Source organism: Rhea americana, unplaced genomic scaffold, assembly GCF_003343005.1.
Source record: "Rhea americana isolate MKP2758 unplaced genomic scaffold, rheAme1 scaffold_3, whole genome shotgun sequence".
Classification (NCBI taxonomy): Eukaryota; Metazoa; Chordata; class Aves; order Rheiformes; family Rheidae; genus Rhea; species Rhea americana.
In genome coordinates this window covers 13,545,501-13,564,715 of record NW_028186423.1, presented here as the reverse complement: position 1 = coordinate 13,564,715, position 19,215 = coordinate 13,545,501, and the positions used below count along the sequence as shown (strand labels likewise).

Genomic DNA, 19,215 nt, shown 5'->3' with positions numbered 1-19,215 from the left:
GGGCGCGGGGGCGGCCGGCGGGAGGCCGCGCTCGGCCTCGCCGCCCATGTGCACGGGGCAGACGGAGATCAAGGAGACTTTCAAGTACATCAACACCGTGGTGTCCTGCCTCGTCTTCGTGCTGGGCATCATCGGCAACTCCACGCTGCTGCGGATCATATACAAGAACAAGTGCATGAGGAACGGGCCCAACATCCTCATCGCCAGCCTGGCGCTGGGCGACCTGCTCCACATCATCATCGACATCCCCATCAACGTCTACAAGGTGAGCGGGGAGCCGGCGCCGGAGCCGCGCTCCTGCCGGCGGTGCTGCCCTGCCGGCGCCACATGCTGCCCCCCTGAGCGCCCCCTCTTCTGCCCCTGTGCCAGCCCTCCCGCAGGCCGGCAGGGGGACTGGGGCGGAGGGGCTCTTCGTGGTTAGAGGTGACCTGGTCCTGCAAGTCACCGGGAAACAAATACTGTGCCAGGGCCGAAGGAAATGGGTGAGGGGTGCCGTAGATTTGTGGCTTCCTCCTTTCCCCCAGGGATGGAGGGGAGGCAGGGAAGCAGCTCCCTTGCCGCTGGTGCGGATGCTGCTCGGCTCCCTGTGCTGAAGGAGCCAAGCTCGCTAAAACTGGGGGCTTGACTGTGCGGGGGAGCGAGAGGGCTTTGCATTTGCTTTAAACATCCAGTGGCCCTCAGATGCGCTGTTCCTGTGAACCCTCTCCCTCCTTCACGCTCCTACCAGGGTGTTGCAGCATGAGCAGTTGAGAGGGAGTAAGGCRCACCTGCTGCTCTTGCAGCTTTACTCTTTAACGTGATAAAGCTTGCCGCAGAAGGAGTGCAATCTATGTCTTATCTATGCAGTTTGAGCAGTCCATTTGTTATTATGAACGCGAGTCAAATCCAAGCGCTAGTTAAGATCAGGACTCCTGGGAAGGATGATGGGAAAACAAGGCTGCCATCTGCCCCAAAAGTTCACAGTCTAGGTCCCTGAGCACCCATCAGCTATTGCATAAAGTAAACATGAGAGCCTTTGTCTATCTGTGCCTTCTCCTCACTTCATATGCGTGGTTTTAAGCTCTGGAGTTTGTTGTTTTTAGCTTTGGAAAGACATGTTGAAGTGGCAGGCTTTGAGTTTAGTCTTTTATATCAGCTGCAGTTTCTCCCAGAAATTGTTGAAAGAAGAGAAAGTTGTATCCTTCTGAGGTGGTGAAATAGTGAACTTACAGCTCATCTTAATTGTGTCAAAATGTTGAGCTGGATACTTTGGATTACATGCAAGTTGCTTCAATTTGTAATTACAGTAATTTCCATACTATCCATTTATCAGAGTTCTCATAGGAGCCTACCAAAAAAGGCAAAAATTGTGTCAATAACAATTGCTCATACAGTAACACACTTGCTGCCTGCAATCACAGGGACATAGACATGTCAAAATTAGATACATCAGTGATGAAAATGATGATTATATAAGTTGAATATCATCAAGTATATCATCATGAGTAGGTTGGAGCTGGAGGAATGAAAGGTCAGATTGCATATTGATAAATATTATACAACCTGCAAGTCCAGGGTTCTTACTGTGCTACTGATAATGTTAGAGCTGAGCATAAGTTCTCAGGTGATAAAACTCCTACGCTGCCACCCGTCTTAATCAAGAGCCCACAGTAAAATTAAATTATCCATTAGAATAGTGAATAAAATATTTGCTATTTTAAAACAGGATTTTGGAATAAAGGTAAGCAGGAGAGAAACAGACCATAGATTGTATTTGTTTGATTTTTCATCAAAATTGAAGTGTTTGAGTGTAATTTGAGTTGGTAACTTTTTGTCGACTCCGTATCTCATTTAAATCCACAGCAGAGCTGCCTTATGAGGGACAACGTAGTAATGTAATCAAACATAGTAATATAATCAAAGCTATAACCATCTAGTAGTATGGGAAGAACAAATGTTAGCAGTCTTAGTTCGTAAATCAAGTATACATAATAATTGTAACCTGCAATTTGAAGTAACTTTAAAGTGAATGAAACAGATCTTCAAAATTACTGTCAGATACACAACTAGACAGCTGCATAGAAGAGTGTGAAAGAACTTGTTAGGTTTAAAAAAACACATGAGTTTACTCAGCAACACTTGCACTCAAAAGTATGGAAGTGTCTGTGAATGTTTTCCAGATAGATCCATAACAGACAACTTAGAATTTTCACTAGGAACATGATTTTATTAGCTATTAAATATGATGACTGCAGAAGATGTCCCTTGTGAGTATTTAAGTCAAGTGAATATTTGAGTAGCTGAAAAATACACCAGTGAAGATTCAGATCACTCAGTTGAATCTCCCTAAAGAAAACCAGGTATTATCTGTATTTTGAGATGAGAAAAATGCAGTCTAATGTGTAAGAGGCTAGTTAGTCCATTGCAGTTGATAAATTTGAATGTTGACCAAGACATTCAGCTGAAAATGGAAAATATTGCTATCTTTCAAGCAGTCAGGAAACTAGGTATGAATAAGGGAATGAGAGGATTTCTGTTCTGGCTTGCAGAACCTGGAAGACCTTTTCAGCTTTCAGGGTCCTGGAAAACGGTCTGGCTTTGGCTGTAACCCCAGAACTGCAGAAGGTGAAGTAGAGAAAAGAGTGAGACAATCACTCTGCACTATGTAATATTATAGTAGTATAGATCCTGTGCCAAATTACTACTAGTCATATAGGACAGGGAGATGCTTTTATGTCTGGATCAACTGCTTCACTAAAACAGCCTAAGTTTGGGTGTCTTCATTAATTCAAGGCATACAAGGCTGCGAACAACAGTTCTGAGTGTGAGCAGAAGGATAGAGTAGGAAACACTATATTCCAGTGGCCAGTGAGCTTTGTGCGTCCTTCTCTGCATTTAATCCATGGAAGATTTAAAACAGTGGCAGCTTGTCTGCCTGACTGTATAGCTCTGCAGTTCTGGAAGCTTTATGCTCAGTTTCCCAAACTGACAAAGGTGGTAATCCGCCATATACGTGTAAGACAACAAAACAACATTAAGATTGAAAATTCCAAACTTAGTGTTGTGACACAATATTAGCTCTGCCTCCCCCACATGTATCTATAATGATATAGAAGCACATATTTTGAAAAACTCTTTAACTTTTCTCAATATAATACCATGCCTTCTCTTTTGAAACATAAACACCTCTCTCTCAAATATAATTCCCTGGTGTTTATTCTCTTGTATTAAATCCAATAGATTGTTGTGTCCCAGTAGATTGTTAACAGCTAAAACAGTTGGCCAGATCATAGTTTTTCTTCAAATGTTCACACAAAGAAATAAATGTGGGGGATCAATGTATACTCTACACACAGTTGTGTGTCTTTCTGAACTCTGGCTATTAATTTACTATGACACGATGAGTGAGGAAGAATTTATACCTAGAAAAATTGTCAGAGATTCCTTTATCTCAGTACAAGATGTATGAGTGGAAAAAAGAAATTTCTGAACATGAACAAAAACCCATCGTTATCCAAGCCAGTGATCAAAGGCCAAAGGCAGCTTTGTAGGCAGTGATGGTTTTTTTCATGAGGTGTTTTAGGGATTGCATTAAAAATACATAGCTGAAGAACATCATATAGCATAGGAAAGATAAAAAAGACCAGATTAGGGACTGCATATCCCATACAGCTTCAGTTCGGGCCTCTTATTAATCCAGCTGTGTTCTAAAAAAGGTAGAGTTTCTGTGGAAATGTCTAAATGATGATCTGAGTAACTCTCATTACAAGCACCTATAGACCATGAATCTGCCTACATTACCATCTTTACTAACTTTCCAAAAAAAAGTCAAAATGCTTATCCTCAGAGAATTTAATTATTAATTCCTTATTACAGCTCTTTACAACTAGTCCTTCTGATGTTAAAGAAAGATAGCCATTTTATTGAGAGAAATGTACATTATTTCTTATTATTTCCTTTCTTTCAATGCTTGAATCATTTTCTCGAGCTCTTGCAAAGTTCATCTCTGGGCATAAATCAAGCATTGAGAATTTCTTACCCAAAGTTTAATGTATGACCATATTAAGGTAGAGTTTTTGTTTGCTTGGCATCCCTGTATGGTCAACAAATGCAGATAGGTACTTAGCAAAGAGCGCTGCAGCCTATTTTAAGATATGATTGCTCTGTTGGAGGAACCTGTCTCTTTCCATAGAGAGGACAGRAACAATTTTGTTTTGTAGTTAGGTGGGAAGAACATAGGCTATAGTCCAAGATACGGAGTAGTAAAAATGTCTGTTCGTTGTTCGCAGTGCATGATACCTATGCTGTTCTCGTGATGTATCTCTGAACTGAAATGTACTTGACGCTATCAGTGTAGATTTGTAAATTTAGAGTAATTTTTTGTTTCATATACACTTGTCATTCACCCAAAAGAAGCATGTGAAAAAATTCAAAAACAGTTTTCATCTTCTTGTTTTTTGCTTCTGCCCTGTTTATACTTAACAACCTTTGAGCAACACAGTTTACTTAATGGTTCCTTTTGCCCCAGTCCTTTCACTGCAGTTGTGAAATTGGAGAAACTTTTTACTTTGACAGACATTATGGGGTTCCTTTCATTTTCAAGATCTCTTTATGACATTACTTTATCTTAATTCAGTGTTTAAGAAAATAAAGTTTATAAGCAGAAGTTACTAATAGAAGAACAGAAAATGGAACTAATTGTTTGTCTCATTAAGATTTGTAGTGTTTTATCGGACAGACTCAGTAAAACATTCTTAGTTAAATTAGGGAAATGGAAATACACTTTCTTGTCTAGAAAGACAATTTCTGTCCTGAAATATGAATAAATCCTCATTACTGTTAAATAGTAACAAATTTCTTGATGTTCTCTGACTCATCTCTAACCGTGAACTTAATTTTCCGAGCAAACTGATGTTTAGGGAAATACTTGTTCCTATGAAATACTGAAAATGCTTTATATACATGAGTCTACGTGACCTCTCTGTCTTCCCAGTGTTTCAGGAAAGATATGAATGTGTCATTGAAAACCTACCAGTCATTTCACAAATCTATTTTTAAAATGTTGCTTATGAATTAGGTATACAACTGCATGGCTGATTTCACATGTAACTCTGATTTATAATTGTGAAAATCAAGTCCTATTGTACTGTGAACTAGACATACTTTGAATACACACATAAGAGGAAGAAAGAATTCCTGCTTTGTATTTTCATGTGCATTCAGCGCTGGGACTAGGACACAGGCATAAATAAGCACACACTTGGCTCCATCTTCATGCCTGGCCAGAGAAAATCAACTGGAGTGGTTGGAACCGTGGCCTCTGCTTTCTGGCTCGTGGCCACAGCAGCTGAGCCATCGAGCGGAATATCATAATCTTATGCTGGCATATTCCAGCAATAGGTCACTAACATACTTCTGCTGCTACACAACTGAGAGGAATCAGGAATTGTAATTCACAGGTGTGTCTCTGAATCACAATATCTCTTGAGGCTACTTTCCTAGCTGTGCAGCTGTCACATCACTTCAGGCTCAAATCTGTGACTAGTCTGAGTAAGTATGTGCTAGAAGTGCATCAGATGCAGGAACAGTGTTTTTCATAGAACTAGTTTTTTTATGATTTCACATCATTCTACAATTTATTTTCTGTCCTTTTCTTATATTTAATTTAATCTTTAACACATTTCTGTGGCTTAGCAGTTAAAACTTTGCCCATATGAAATAAGTGACTGGAAAAGAGTAGAGAAGACCAGTCAGCATATAGCAAGTGGTAGACTTCTCTTGGCATTTTAGTTCTGAAAATGCAACATTATTTTTCTTTTACCACTGCTTAGCAGTATCTGATGACTCAAAGTCATTCGTCATTTGTAAAATGGCATTCTTTTTGCACAGAAATATCATGAATCTTACAAAAATCTTTCTACCCATACAAAACTGTGTTGGACTACATCTATAACTTGCTAAGAATTAATTATTGTTCTTGTCCACAAATGATATTCCTCAATACTTGACACTGGCTTTTCACTATACTTCAGTGCAGTTTCTTCAGGAGATGGCAATACACAGGACAAACAGAAACAAGGAAGAATGAACCCAACATTTAAAATATTCTGCTTTTTCCTTTTACTCAGGTTATTTTTTCAAGTTTTTGCTACAAAATATTAACCACTTGGAATATCATAATAGAAGAAATTTATGACTCGCAGTAAAATGTGCAAATTTCATAGTATATCAGCTACGGGAGAGAGCATATTTTTCTAATCCAATGCAGACAGTCATGTCCATTTTCCCCCGATTTAAGCTGGCTGAATGCAAATCATGTTTTGGTGTGATGCTAAACCCAAACAAATGCACCCTTTCTGTCAGTGCGCCATATTCACTCATGTGCAGCACCATTGGAATCTAGCCATATGGTTCCCAGCCTGGAACTGACTCAAATCCAGTCAGCGTGGGGCACAGGTGAGACTATCTGTGCCTCAGAGATAAGCATTAGTTCTGGAGAAATCTCCGATGTGTGGCTGAATAGTAGTAATTTTAGAGACTAGAAACAGGGAATGCCTTATACATGCACCAGCTAGTTCTGGCTGAAATAAAGTAAAATTAAGATCTGTCAGCAAATGTTTGATCAAAGTTCTAAGTTTTGGGTTGGGGAAGAGTAAAATATTTTGATTAAAAATGCCTTTTTAATGAATCATCTCTGGTTTGATATATACAAATGTGCTTGCTACTAAGTCCAGGGATTTTTGTAATATCTAAGTGTGGTAGGCTGGAGGTTCAATGCCTCGTTATTACAAATAATTAGTCCAGGTGTCATTTAATGTTATAGAGTGTACATTTAGAATACCTGGAATTATTTACATTGAAATTTTAATAATCGTTGGTTACTATCACCCACTTATGGCAATTAGAGAAGTCTCACAGAGAGGCTTTTACTTGAAATACTTCCATTGTGAAGACTGAGTTATTAGCCCACATCACATAAGCARAACATACTATATATAATGAGATTGTTACAGTCTCATCCCTGCTTGCTCTGTTTTATTACCTTCCATGAAATTCTCAAGAAACATAAATTGTTAGGATTTCTGTTTCTGTTTTTCTGTTTCATTTTTGCAGAAGTATTGTGCTCTTCCCCTCATCTCAGTAGATAGTTGAAGAAATAGATCAAAGTTGGTCTGTAATACAATTTTCCTACTGCTGTTTTTTTCAAAGGTCCCRTTTCAGCACAGGACTAAAGCAGAATTTTGAAGGTGTTCATGAGACATATATAATAGGGCATTATATATGGATTTCTAAAAGCATATGGTCATACAATGAGCAGCGGAACCTATACATTATGATGATTTATTTMTTATTTTCTCACCTTCCTTTTGCTAAGGAAGAGACCAAGGAGAGCTGAGTTGCAGGAAAGAATTTGTAATCTTTTGGCAATTGGCACTTTCGTTTCCTCTACTTTTGCATTTTGTAGCCCTCTACAATAGATCCAGAAGGCTTCATTTGTAGAAAGTTACAAAGAACAGATCTGTAGAAATGGGCTTCAATAACGTGACTAATTACAGATTATCAGAAAGTTTACTTCTGTACGTAACAATTGTCACTCTATTCTGGAGAGTCTGGCTTTTAGGAGGAGTCGAAGCATCCTGCTTTGATGGATTTGAGACATTAGAGTAGCTCACAACAGAGTACAGAGATCAAATTGGTCTAAAATAAAGCTACAGGCAAACAGTTTACAGCATCAGCTGTGAGGAAGGTGTTCACTGCATTCCTGAGCTATTCACCCAGTAGATCTTTTGTTCTGAATTAGCTAAAATGTACTATCAATGATCTTAACGTGTAAGATCCAAAGAGCAATTGAACCAACCTAAAATTCAGTGTACTGTTGTCTTTATTCAGTAGCACATATGAGTATGCTGAATGTGCAGTTAGTCCTTTTGGTGCTATAATACAGAATCACATCAGAAACTGTCAACAAAGAACTCCAGTGCAGGGATTCATCTGATCTGCATTCTGCTGCAAGATAGTTAGTACAAACTGGTTGTTCAGGCTTCCTGACTATTCTGTGGAGAGGAAAGGCACCTCCATAAGGCAATTCCTGGTGTCATCAGATAGTCCTCTGAATTCTGTGGGATAAATTGCCCTTCAGTGTTCTCTGACTTCTCAGCTGAGGGAGACACCCAGTTTCAATTAAATCCCATCCCAGGTGTGCGAACATTGGCTTTTTCTCTGTTCTTATCAATATTGAGGAGTTATTTTCTGTACTTCTAATAAATAGATACTGTCCTGGAACACTTGAAGAGTAATAAACACTAAAGAAAGATAATAGCCAATATTCCCCAAAGAGGGGAATCCAATCCTACTCAGTCATCTTTCACTATACTCACTGAGGTGGTGAAGTTCAAATAGAAGCAAAATGAGTGGAATTTGCAGGGCTTTAACTAAGCCTTTGTGCACATTCTTGTCCACCCAGGACAGTGACTGTGATGCTGCTGCCTAGTTGTTAGGACATACACCTTGGAGACACCCTTGTGCAATGGTTCTTCACGACAAAGTTTTACATGCTTGGATAAAACAATTAAGAAAAAAGTTTATGTTGCAGATACAGGAACGATTTTTAAAAGATAGATCAATTCTAATTGCTGGGGTTTTTTTTCTTTTCACAGCTGCTTGCAGAAGACTGGCCCTTTGGGGTTGAAATGTGCAAATTAGTACCCTTCATTCAAAAGGCATCAGTGGGCATCACAGTCCTGAGTTTGTGTGCCCTCAGTATAGATAGGTGAGACACATTTTTTTACCTCACTGTAAAATTTCTTTTAAATAAGGGCATTGGTTTTTCTTTCCTGATGTAATACTGATGAGGTGTGTTTAAGCTAGTTAAACCATATAGGTTTTTTAACTTTTAATCTGTAAATATGTCCTGTTGCTTCAGGTACCGAGCAGTTGCTTCTTGGAGTCGCATCAAGGGAATAGGAGTGCCAAAGTGGACWGCTGTTGAAATTGTATTAATCTGGGTTATATCAGTGATATTAGCTGTTCCAGAAGCTATAGCATTTGACATGATTACAATGGAGTACAGAGGAAAGCATCTTAGAATTTGCCTGCTTCATCCCACACAAAAAACATCCTTTATGATGGTAAGATACTGATGTTTGTATCATACCTTTCTGAAACAGTTSCTTGAATATTTTCGATGTACTGTGGATGGAACATACTTGAATAATCACAAACGTATATGAATAAAATGTTCAAATGAAGTACAAATTTCTGAAGTACATTGGTTAAAAGAGGGCATTCAGAAATCTGTATCTTTCTGTGGGCTTTTCCTGTTTCCTCATCTGTAATATATACCATATGTAGAAGTTCTTGACAACTTACTGACCAATTAGATGAGACTTTCAAGATGCTCCACATTCAACTCCTAACAATGCTTTTCTTTTCCTTTCTAGTTTTACAAGCAAGCTAAAGACTGGTGGCTGTTCAGCTTTTATTTCTGTTTGCCATTGGCGATCACAGCATTTTTCTATACTCTGATGACTTGTGAGATGTTAAGAAAGAAAAGTGGGATGCAAATAGCTTTAAATGACCACTTGAAACAGGTAAAGGTTTATCCCTGACAAGTCTGCTGACTATAAACAGATTGACAATAACAACTTTATTAACTTCCATGCTACATCATTGTTCTGCTCTTAAATGACAGTCTTGAGGTTCCTACTAAGGAGAAGTTTACTAGCAGTGGTACTGCTGAGCTCATACGTCAGAGTGCTCGTATTTCTCAGATTTCCCTCAGAAATCTTTAACTGATTTTAACTGACAGTTGCAAAACTGTTTTTTTTTTCTTGTGTGATCATAGAATCAGTAAGGTTGGAAGGGACCTCTGGAGATCATCTAGTCCAACCTCCTTGATAGGAAGGATGTTAATCCTTCAGGATTTATAGTTTTTATTTATTCTTCACCATTATGAGGGATGGATATTTTCTACTGAAAACTAAAATTTCACTGTAATTTAGAAGTTGGGGCTGTTAAGAATACTAGCCTTTTGAGTCAGTTTCATTCCAAACTGCAGGGGGGTTAGCAATATGTCAGAACAAAATACCTTCCATAAATTAGTAGTGAACCAAACAAAATTATCRTAAGTAACTTGAATTAAACTATATTTGTACTGTATAGTGCATTTGTGATCCTTTTTAATAGCTTTTTAGTTTGCATGCTAATTTGCAAAGTCATTAGTGTAAACAAGCATGGTCCTTTTCTCTCATAGTCCTCATAGGATATTTAAAATTAGACCTGAAATCAAAGCACAAGAAAATACAKTTCAAAACAAGCTGGCATTTGAAGGTGGTTAAGCAGAAGAATTTCTTATTTAGATGTTTGTTTGTCTTTGATTTTTTCATGTTATAGTTCATAATTTTTTAAATTGGAGATACAGAGAATCTGTGCAGGGCACTAAAACAATAGAAGAGATTTCAAAATTAAATACATATTCCAAGAAAATAAGATACTCAGGTGTTCTCCTGACTCGTATTTTGATAGCTATATTTTTGCTTATCAAACATTTTGATATTAGAAGACAACAGCAACGGAGTAAGAGGCAGAAACAGTAATACTGTTCTTTCTGATTTTGTTTTCAGAGACGTGAGGTGGCCAAAACTGTGTTCTGCCTGGTGCTTGTTTTTGCCTTGTGTTGGCTCCCACTTCATTTAAGCAGAATATTGAAACTCACTATTTATGATCAGAAAGACCCGAATAGATGTGAACTTTTAAGGTGAGACTGCAGAATGCTCAGGTACTGCTGACTTTATTTATTCTCTCTAAGCATTTTTGGATTTCCTAATGAACTAATTTATTYTGTATGTTTGAGGATATTTCTGCTTTTTCACTCTGTATGCTCTGATTTTACTCCAGTGGCAGAGACAAGAAGTGACAAGAAATCCCAGGAACACAGGGTTTCTGTGCTCTTTGTTCTATCTTCCTCCTGATCCTTTCTGGATCTGTCCTATTGCCTTGTTATTTGCCTATACCGTGTCTCCATTTTTGCTTTCAATGGAAAAGCTAGGATTAAATTGGCAAAGAAAACGTAATAAATATTTCCTCCCCAAAAGTAAGGTGATTGGATCTTCTGTAATTACTTTCATGAGGATGGACTAATGATTCAAAAACTTTGTTATTAAGCATAGTAGTTATTACCTCTGTGAGTTTGTCCTAGTCATGTAAGCCCCACTGCTAGAAGTATATTTAATAGTGTTAGAAGTATATTTAATAGTGTTGCTGAGTAAAGCAGAATCCAATTTTTATGTTGTTAAGCTCTACTAAGCCTTTTCAGAAACAATGAGAAGTGTCTCACTTACTTTAATTTCCCCACAGCTTTTTTCTTGTGATGGACTACATTGGTATTAACATGGCTTCACTGAATTCCTGCATCAATCCAATAGCTCTGTATTTGGTTAGCAAAAGGTTCCAAAACTGCTTTAAGGTAAGAGACTCTCTGCAGCTACTCCTTTGGTTAAAATATGATGGCAGCGGTGAAATTCATTCCATAACATGCACACAGTGCTTTAAATGATAATTAAATGTTACTTTAAATTTTAACTGGGTTGTGATAGGTTTTCACTTCCTCCCCTACTGAAGCTAAATAGGAAGAAATTAAAGATTCATAGGACGAAAAGAGAAAGCAAAAGAGAAGAGTGTATAATAAACCCTCTTGGCATCGTGCTACTTAGGCTACATCACTTCCTGTCTGGAGCCAGCAAACAGCCAGCTTGAGACCACTGACAAAGCAGACTCAGACTTCTCTGCAACTATTCACGTAGCCATATCCTCTGTAACCCAACAGGGAGGACACTGACCACAGATTCCCCACATCCTGACTGAGCACTTGGGGCAGTTATGCAACAAAGAGGATATCAGTATTCACTCAGCCCCTTCCAGTAGCTCAATTTAAAAAGAAAAGAAAAACTACTGCTTYGTAGTTTTGCCTTGGTTTGAAAGAAGAGTCCTAGGCACCAATTCTCTGCATAGGATTTGAGGCTCTGGATCCCGYGTGAATTGCAGCCCAATTCCACCATATTTCAGCAACCCTTCAGCCTTCTGGCAGCCCAGCGTGGTTCTGCTCAGAAAATGTCCAGATTTGATGCCCAACAGCACCAGAGTGTGGTAGTTTTAGAGCATTCCTGAAGTCCCTAATGATCCTTAGCCCCTTTATCAGGATTCTTATTTTGCTTAGCACAAAGTCTTAGATTTTTCTTCTGGTACTAAGCATTTAACAGTTGGGCACTGTGAGGCCTGTTGCCTGATTGTCCAAATAAGTCAACTCTACATCTAGTAGTGCTGTTTCATAATTTCATAATTACGACAGGACATTTTACAGAGGCTTTAGTGTGAGTCTTATCTTCCCCATCTACATTACTGACTCCCTGAACTGCTGTAGTCAAAAGCACATTATTGAGGTCTATAGAATCGGATGCTGAGTTTGGAAACAAGTAAACATGAGGAAGGGAAAATTCCGTGTTGGAAACCACGTGATACCTGCTTATCGGGGTCCCAAAAGGACTTTCAGCACGCAAAGAGCCGTCAACAGCATCAGCAAAGGGACTGCAGTACATCCAGGAGCTTTTTGAACTGTAGGTTTTTTGCCATTCTCTTATTTGTTTTCTTTTTCTGTCTAAAAATCACCTAAATAGAAACATGTTACTCAGGAAGTTTAGATTACTGTGCGTACATTTTTACAAGAAAGATTGTTAAAGAAATGAGAAGAAGGAGTCTTAATTTTATTTTCAGGTGCATCTAGAATTGCAGATCAGACTCAAAGTGATATGCCTGCGGCCAGAACATTATTCTTCCTGCCATTCAATCTCTAGGTTGTTAATGGTATATCTTAGTAATTAGTTGGTTGTCATTTGTGCAAAGCAGAGCTTAGTGATATTTCTTTGCTTACACTGTAACACCAAAATGGTAGCTTTCCATTTCCTACTGTACCACTGAATTAGGATAGTGTTTCAATGCGTTTTGCAACATTCGCAAAACAAAATGATATCAAATGTTTATTTCTTCTATTTTAACAGTCATGTTTGTGTTGCTGGTGCCAATCCAAAGATCTATTGTCCCTGGAGGAAAGGCAATCCTGTTTGAAGTTCAAAGCTAATGATCACGGATATGATAATTTCCGCTCCAGTAACAAGTACAGCTCTTCATAAAACAGGCGTAAAAGGTATATACTCCTAAATTAATACTGGTGCCTTTTTGAGTAAGAGTGGCAATTACTTTTGATAAGAAAGAAGACTTTTAGAAAAGTCAAGTTTTGTGTTTGCATAAAAAGGAAATCATAAAAAATAATTGCCCAAAATCTGTGTAACTTTCAAAATCACAGACATTTGTAAAATGGTTATCTATAGGATATGAAGAAAAGCATAGAAATAGCAAGTCATTGTTAGCACTTGAATACTTCTGAATCAGCACTTCCAAATGATCCCCACTTCCTGTATATTAAACAATCATTTGTATTCACTATAACAGTTGTAGGAGCTGGAGTTACAGTAATTGCTAAGTAGTATAATATAACTTTAATTGGATCAATGCCAGTATTGTATATATAACTCCACACGTTATCTTTTTTAAAGCAGATAAACAATTGTCACTATTATTTTTAAAAAATAAAATCTGAAATACTTTGTAATACAGATTCAAATGTAGAAAAGTGAAATTTTTACTTGGGGTATTATAGAGGTAGCTAATAAAAATACTGAAGACTGCAGTAAAGTTGAAAGTGCATTTCGCTTTGATGACTGTTTTTACCTATTATTTTTACAAGGAACTTCCAAGACCTCTATAAATACCATTCTGTCACCAGTTTGCTTGTTCAGTGCATTTGGCAGCGCTTTGGTTATGATCACTGTTTCACTGTCTCCATGTTACTTGTTTTCATATGACAGCAGAGGAGAGAAAACACTAAAAGCAAATACATATAGTCATAGAACTGCAGAAACTACGGCCAGTATTGGGAAATAGATATTTTTAACCGAAAACAATTTGATTGTGCCCCTTGTTGACTGTGGGCATTTGAGAACCTGATGGCCCTTTACTAAGATTATTTGGCAACAAATTACAACTGTTGCAATCCAAATATTGTTCTAAATCCTTCAGAAATAGAAGATAGTACAAAGTGTAACAAAGCAAAACAGAGGGAGACAGTGAATTTGAAGTTCTATTTACATTTAGATTTTAGTCTTCATAAAGAAAATAATTCACAGATTGTACTTCCAAAAAACAGTACTATGTAGCACACTAGTCTTGATATTATTTTAAGATATGCTTTACTTCTATAGTTCCATAGTTAYGGGCTTAAGAAGGTGTGTGATTATTTTCTGCTTCTGTAAATAGTTTAGTGAAGCATAATAAATTATAAAGTATTAAAATATGGGCAGGACCCTATAAGAAAACAGAAAGATAAAGATGCCTGTAGTAAACGTGATGCTTATTGCCAGGAGCAATTCACATTTTGTACATAAGTGACAGGTTGTTCTTTGACTTTTAATTTCCTGCTAATTTGTTGCAGATGTCCCCAAAGACTTACTAACRTATTTTATGCACTAAGGCATGAGATTTTCAAGAAAAAAAATCACATAACATGCTTTTTTAAGAGCAATGTTTTCAATAAACATGATATGTTATTATAATAGAAATATTTATCAAAACTCAGGAATTTTTTTAATTTCCAAATTTCACATGTAAAGATTTTTACCTTTTTATCAGCCTAGATTAACTTCAGATTTTTTTTTAATAAAGTGCCTTAAATATGCTCAGGATGAAAACAGTTTTCATAAAATCTTCAGCTCGTGTTGCCTGGGATGAGGATCATCTCACCTGACTTTAGGCATCTACAGCATACCTTGTAGACACCTAAAAATAGGTAAGGTGAACCCCATTCCTGGTATTACCCCATCAAAAGCTAATAACTATATGCCTGTATAAACAAGCTGAGGACCTATGCACGTGCGCTGGACCGTGTGCACTTGTGTGTGTGAAGGCATGTGTGCAAGCGTGTATGTTTTCTACCACTAGGTAGCTATTACCATCTTTCTGTAGCGCATACACCGAACTGCTAAAATGCTAAACTTTTATAAGTATAAATCTATTTAAAGTTTTGTTCGTTACATTTTTCCGTGAAAATAAGTCATAATGGTGTTCTTTGCCAGTTCTGAAGCTGTTAAGTAGAAGAATTTTAAATGAAATTAATTCATTTTCTTCTATCCAGGAAGGTAATAATTGTCTAGTTTGACTATAAAAATATTAATCATACTTGTTTACACAATAACTTTCTCATGGTAAGCCATGAATATCACTCCACTTCACCCTACCTGCAGGTATTTCTGTGAAATGCATTTCATCTGTTAAGAATGGATAATCAGTTAAATTCTAAGTTTGATACTGGTCAGTGTTAACTTTCATCAAGTTATATCATGACAATATTGTACATGTATATTATTATTTTTATTTAAAATATAGCTGTTGTATTGGCAACTGTGTAACATATTTTTTGTTTTGCGTGGATTAATTCCCTGTTAAGTCCTCCTAAGTTGGGCATTTAGGTTTTGCAAACAAAGTGCATATATACTGCCTACTTTTCAGGAATAGTATGTACTTACTAGCACACTTCTTTATTTTCAGTATTTTTCAGAGCAATATTTTTACTGAAACTCTTACTTCCTATAATAAAAATTTAAAAACTATGCTCTCGTACACTTAGAAGAATATACAGGAGAACTCAAATGTACCTGTGTTCTAGCTAGAATTGAATCTGCCATACTGAAAACAGGCATTCTCAAAAATCCTCAGTACAAGTTTATTCCTAAATCCGCTGAAGTCAGTGAATATTTAAGCATTAATTTCAGTTGGAGCAGAATTTAGGGCACAACATAAGCTTTTTAAAAACACCTTCATGAAATTTACTATCTATCTTGAACAAATAAAGGAAAAATAAGGATTTTTTTTTTTGACGAGTTGTCTAGAAAAGTTAGAAAGTAAAAGCTTTTGTCGTAAACAGCTTGTATAAGGGCAACTAGTTCAGCCTCARACAGGGGGCTGCACACAGCAGCACAACTGCAGAGGGGCATGTGCAGCTTACCTAGGAGTCTGGCACACTTGCTTGGAGTGGTTTGGTATAAACGAAGTGTCATCAGTCCCAGTGGCCTGAGGAGTTAACACAGAAGGGCTCAAGATGAAAAAAATACAAGAATTTGCAGGACATCTCTGAGTTTTGTCCTTCAGATAATAGTTAGATTTTACTTTCCTCAGCTACTCTGAATTCTGTCTGCATATAATGCTCTCGAGAATTCAGGGAGGGAATTTCAGACTGAGTGGACTAAACTRATTACACTGGTACTACACCTCGGAGAATAAAATGCAAAATTCAAAGTGTATGGAGCATCTGCTGTTAGCTATCATATTTCATTGTCCCAAACTGTCCCTTAAGCATTGACTTAGCAAGAGAATGTTGTGTGTACTGAAATAAAAATGTTAAAAGAATTTTTTTTAATTGTTCTGTATAGCTGTGTAAAATAATTCTATATTTCATTTTCTGTGGTCACTTAAAGTAGTAACTCCTGTGGTTCAAACAGTGTAAACAAACTAAATTACCAATAAAATATTTGTAATTTTGATTCATTAAGAAAAGATGTCTCTGACCTTTCTTCTTCTATAGGATCTCATTTAATTATTTAAAAGTGATGGTAATGTAAAAAAAGAAGTATTTCAGAATTAAAAATCAAAAGTCATTGTGTAGATTAACTTTATACTGCTAGTTGAAAACTGGAAAGAGTTCAGACTTGCATACATATTGCAAAACTGTCTGATGTTTGTTGGAACAATCAGTCATGCCTATCTTTGCTCTACTTGTTTTTGGTCAAAATGTCAGTTGCAGTCTCTTCCCTACACACCCATATATAGTAACAAATCCTCCAGTATTAGGGACAAAACAAAAGCCATGAAACTTCTAATTCATTAATTTAGAAGTGGATGCATTGTACGCTGGACAATGCCTCATGAAAACCTTCATCCCTTTGCAAGGTGACAGTGTAATTTTGTACATATTTTCAATTTCCCTTTCTTGAAGCAATAGAAAACAATATCAAACAATATATGCTGTAGTCAGTCACATATATAATTTTATATGCTTGCAAAATCTGTACATGCCAAAATGTATTTATTGTTATTACTCTTGGTTTTGGAGTGTGTGCTTGTCGGTGGCTATCTAGTATTATTGTAGCAGKGCTGCCATGAAACTTTCCATCCCACGTTGCCATGCTAGAGGAGTGGCCTGGATAAAGTAAGAGTCAAAACCTGAAGTCCAGTAAGGCCTGAAAGGAAACACTTAAGGAGTTAGGTTAACAGTATCTTCTTCACAAACCCACATTTTCCAAAATTGCTTCTACTAGTTCTTTTTGCTCTTGGCAGGAGATAGGGCAAGTGGTGTTTGCTGCTCTTCTGTCTTTTTATGACCTTCATTTCCAAAAGTTTGCAATTATTAACAAGTCTCGTTGCCCTGAACTACTCAAAGAGATCAGAGGTGAAAGTGAGGGAACGAAACAATGGCTCCCTGTTGAAAATACCAAGAAAAAGAATAATTAAAAAAAAAAAAAAAGAATTGGTGGCTTTTGTAGGTTTTATTTGTTTGGAGCTCCAAGTGTGATGGCAGAATTCATGCAAACAGGATTATTTCTTGATGAAACCGAACTGAAAATGCACCATAGTTGCTAATGGGTGTTCACTCCACAGGACCAGACTGCAGCTTGCCCAAGTTATGTAGAACTTTTCCCTGAAATTTGTATACAGAAGATATCACATCCTAAAGCCTTAACTTTGATACTACAGATCTTGTCCTGTTTCCCTCCTTAATTTGTTAAGGTAGATGTAGAGTGAGTGGTTCACTTCTGCTCTATTTCAATATCTGACACCTGCAGTAATCACACACACACATATGATACTGATATATATATATATATATATATATTTATATATTTATACATACACATATATAGACAACCATAAAATATAGTACATATCATGTACTGTACATTATGTACATGATATATAGAGTACATTTTTTGATTAAAGTGTTTTTTTCAGAAAAAAAAARTCCAATAAAATTGAGTGTTTTTGCAAAACCATACTAATTTGAACAAAACATATCCAGCTTTTTTTTTAATATTTGATGTGTTCTATCACTTTGATTTCATAATTTAAATTTTATTTTAAGGATTCTTTCATATTTTGAAATAATTTTACGTTCATTTATGTTGTAATATTAATAATATGTAAACTGTGAATGTCTTATTTACCTAACTATTGGAATATTCTATTGTCTATTTTATATTTTAATGTTATGTTCATAATCATTAGTAGAAATATACTAAGCACTGACAAAAATATTTCTGTTTTGCTTTCTGACTTGAATGTTTACTCATAACAATAAAAGTTTGGCATAGTGACAAATAATGCACTACTATATGCTATGTAAAATTATGTAAAGGAATTAAAATGTAAATCAGAGAGTTTAAGTGAAATTCACAATGAATATCTGAAATTCCAAAGATAAGTTGTTACAAAATCGTTTCATAATTTTATTACACTAATTTTAATATATTTTAGAATTGTATAACTTACAATCGTTTTCTGATAACAGAAGAGCATTCTCTTTGGCAAAAATTTCAGAACTTTCTATTCTGAAATGAATCGAAAACAGATTGTAAACAGATTGAAATGAACCATGAAATGAATATTCTGCTTCAGCAACCTTCATAGATTTTAAAGATATTTCCTGTAGGACAGACTACTGAAATTCTATTGTAAAATTTATTTATCCAAATTTTGTGCTAAGGAAACAACAGGAAAAGAACAGATGTSTTCCTGGCAAAGTTCATTTTTGCTATCCACCTAACGTTTACTATCTTGAAAGTATTTGACCTTTGTACAGRTGGTCATGCTCAAACTGAGGTATTTTATTTATGGAAGTCATCATAGGAAAGACAATTAAGTCACACATGGGTGAAAGCATTTGATATTTGTTTACATATATATATAATTTCTGTAAGAAAATCTAACATTTTAATGGACTAAATTAAAAAATAAATTGATATTGTGATATTTAGTATACAATTAAAATACACTTAATATACTGTATAATATCGATACACATACATGCGTGTTTTTATCTGTGTATATGCATACATATATACGCGTGTATATATATAC

The 19,215-nt window shown here is 36.4% G+C and overlaps 1 protein-coding gene across 3 annotated transcripts; it reads left to right on the top strand.

Annotated features, from left to right (window-relative positions):
* The first annotated feature begins 6 nt into the window (after window positions 1-6).
* On the top strand, window positions 7-16,629 carry EDNRB (endothelin receptor type B). 3 transcript variants are annotated; one of them, XM_085309540.1, is made up of 8 exons: window positions 7-265; window positions 8,637-8,749; window positions 8,903-9,107; window positions 9,420-9,569; window positions 10,602-10,735; window positions 11,335-11,443; window positions 13,032-13,177; window positions 14,770-16,629. In XM_085309540.1, exons 1-7 carry the CDS (start codon window positions 47-49, stop codon window positions 13,161-13,163), a joined length of 1,062 nt encoding a protein of 353 aa, XP_085165666.1. In that variant the 5' UTR covers window positions 7-46; the 3' UTR covers window positions 13,164-13,177; window positions 14,770-16,629. The 3 variants fall into 3 exon arrangements, with proteins under 3 accessions (XP_085165666.1, XP_085165665.1, XP_085165664.1); XM_085309539.1 differs by having other exon boundaries at window positions 14,752-16,629; XM_085309538.1 differs by having other exon boundaries at window positions 13,032-16,629.
* Window positions 16,630-19,215: the final 2,586 nt, after the last annotated feature.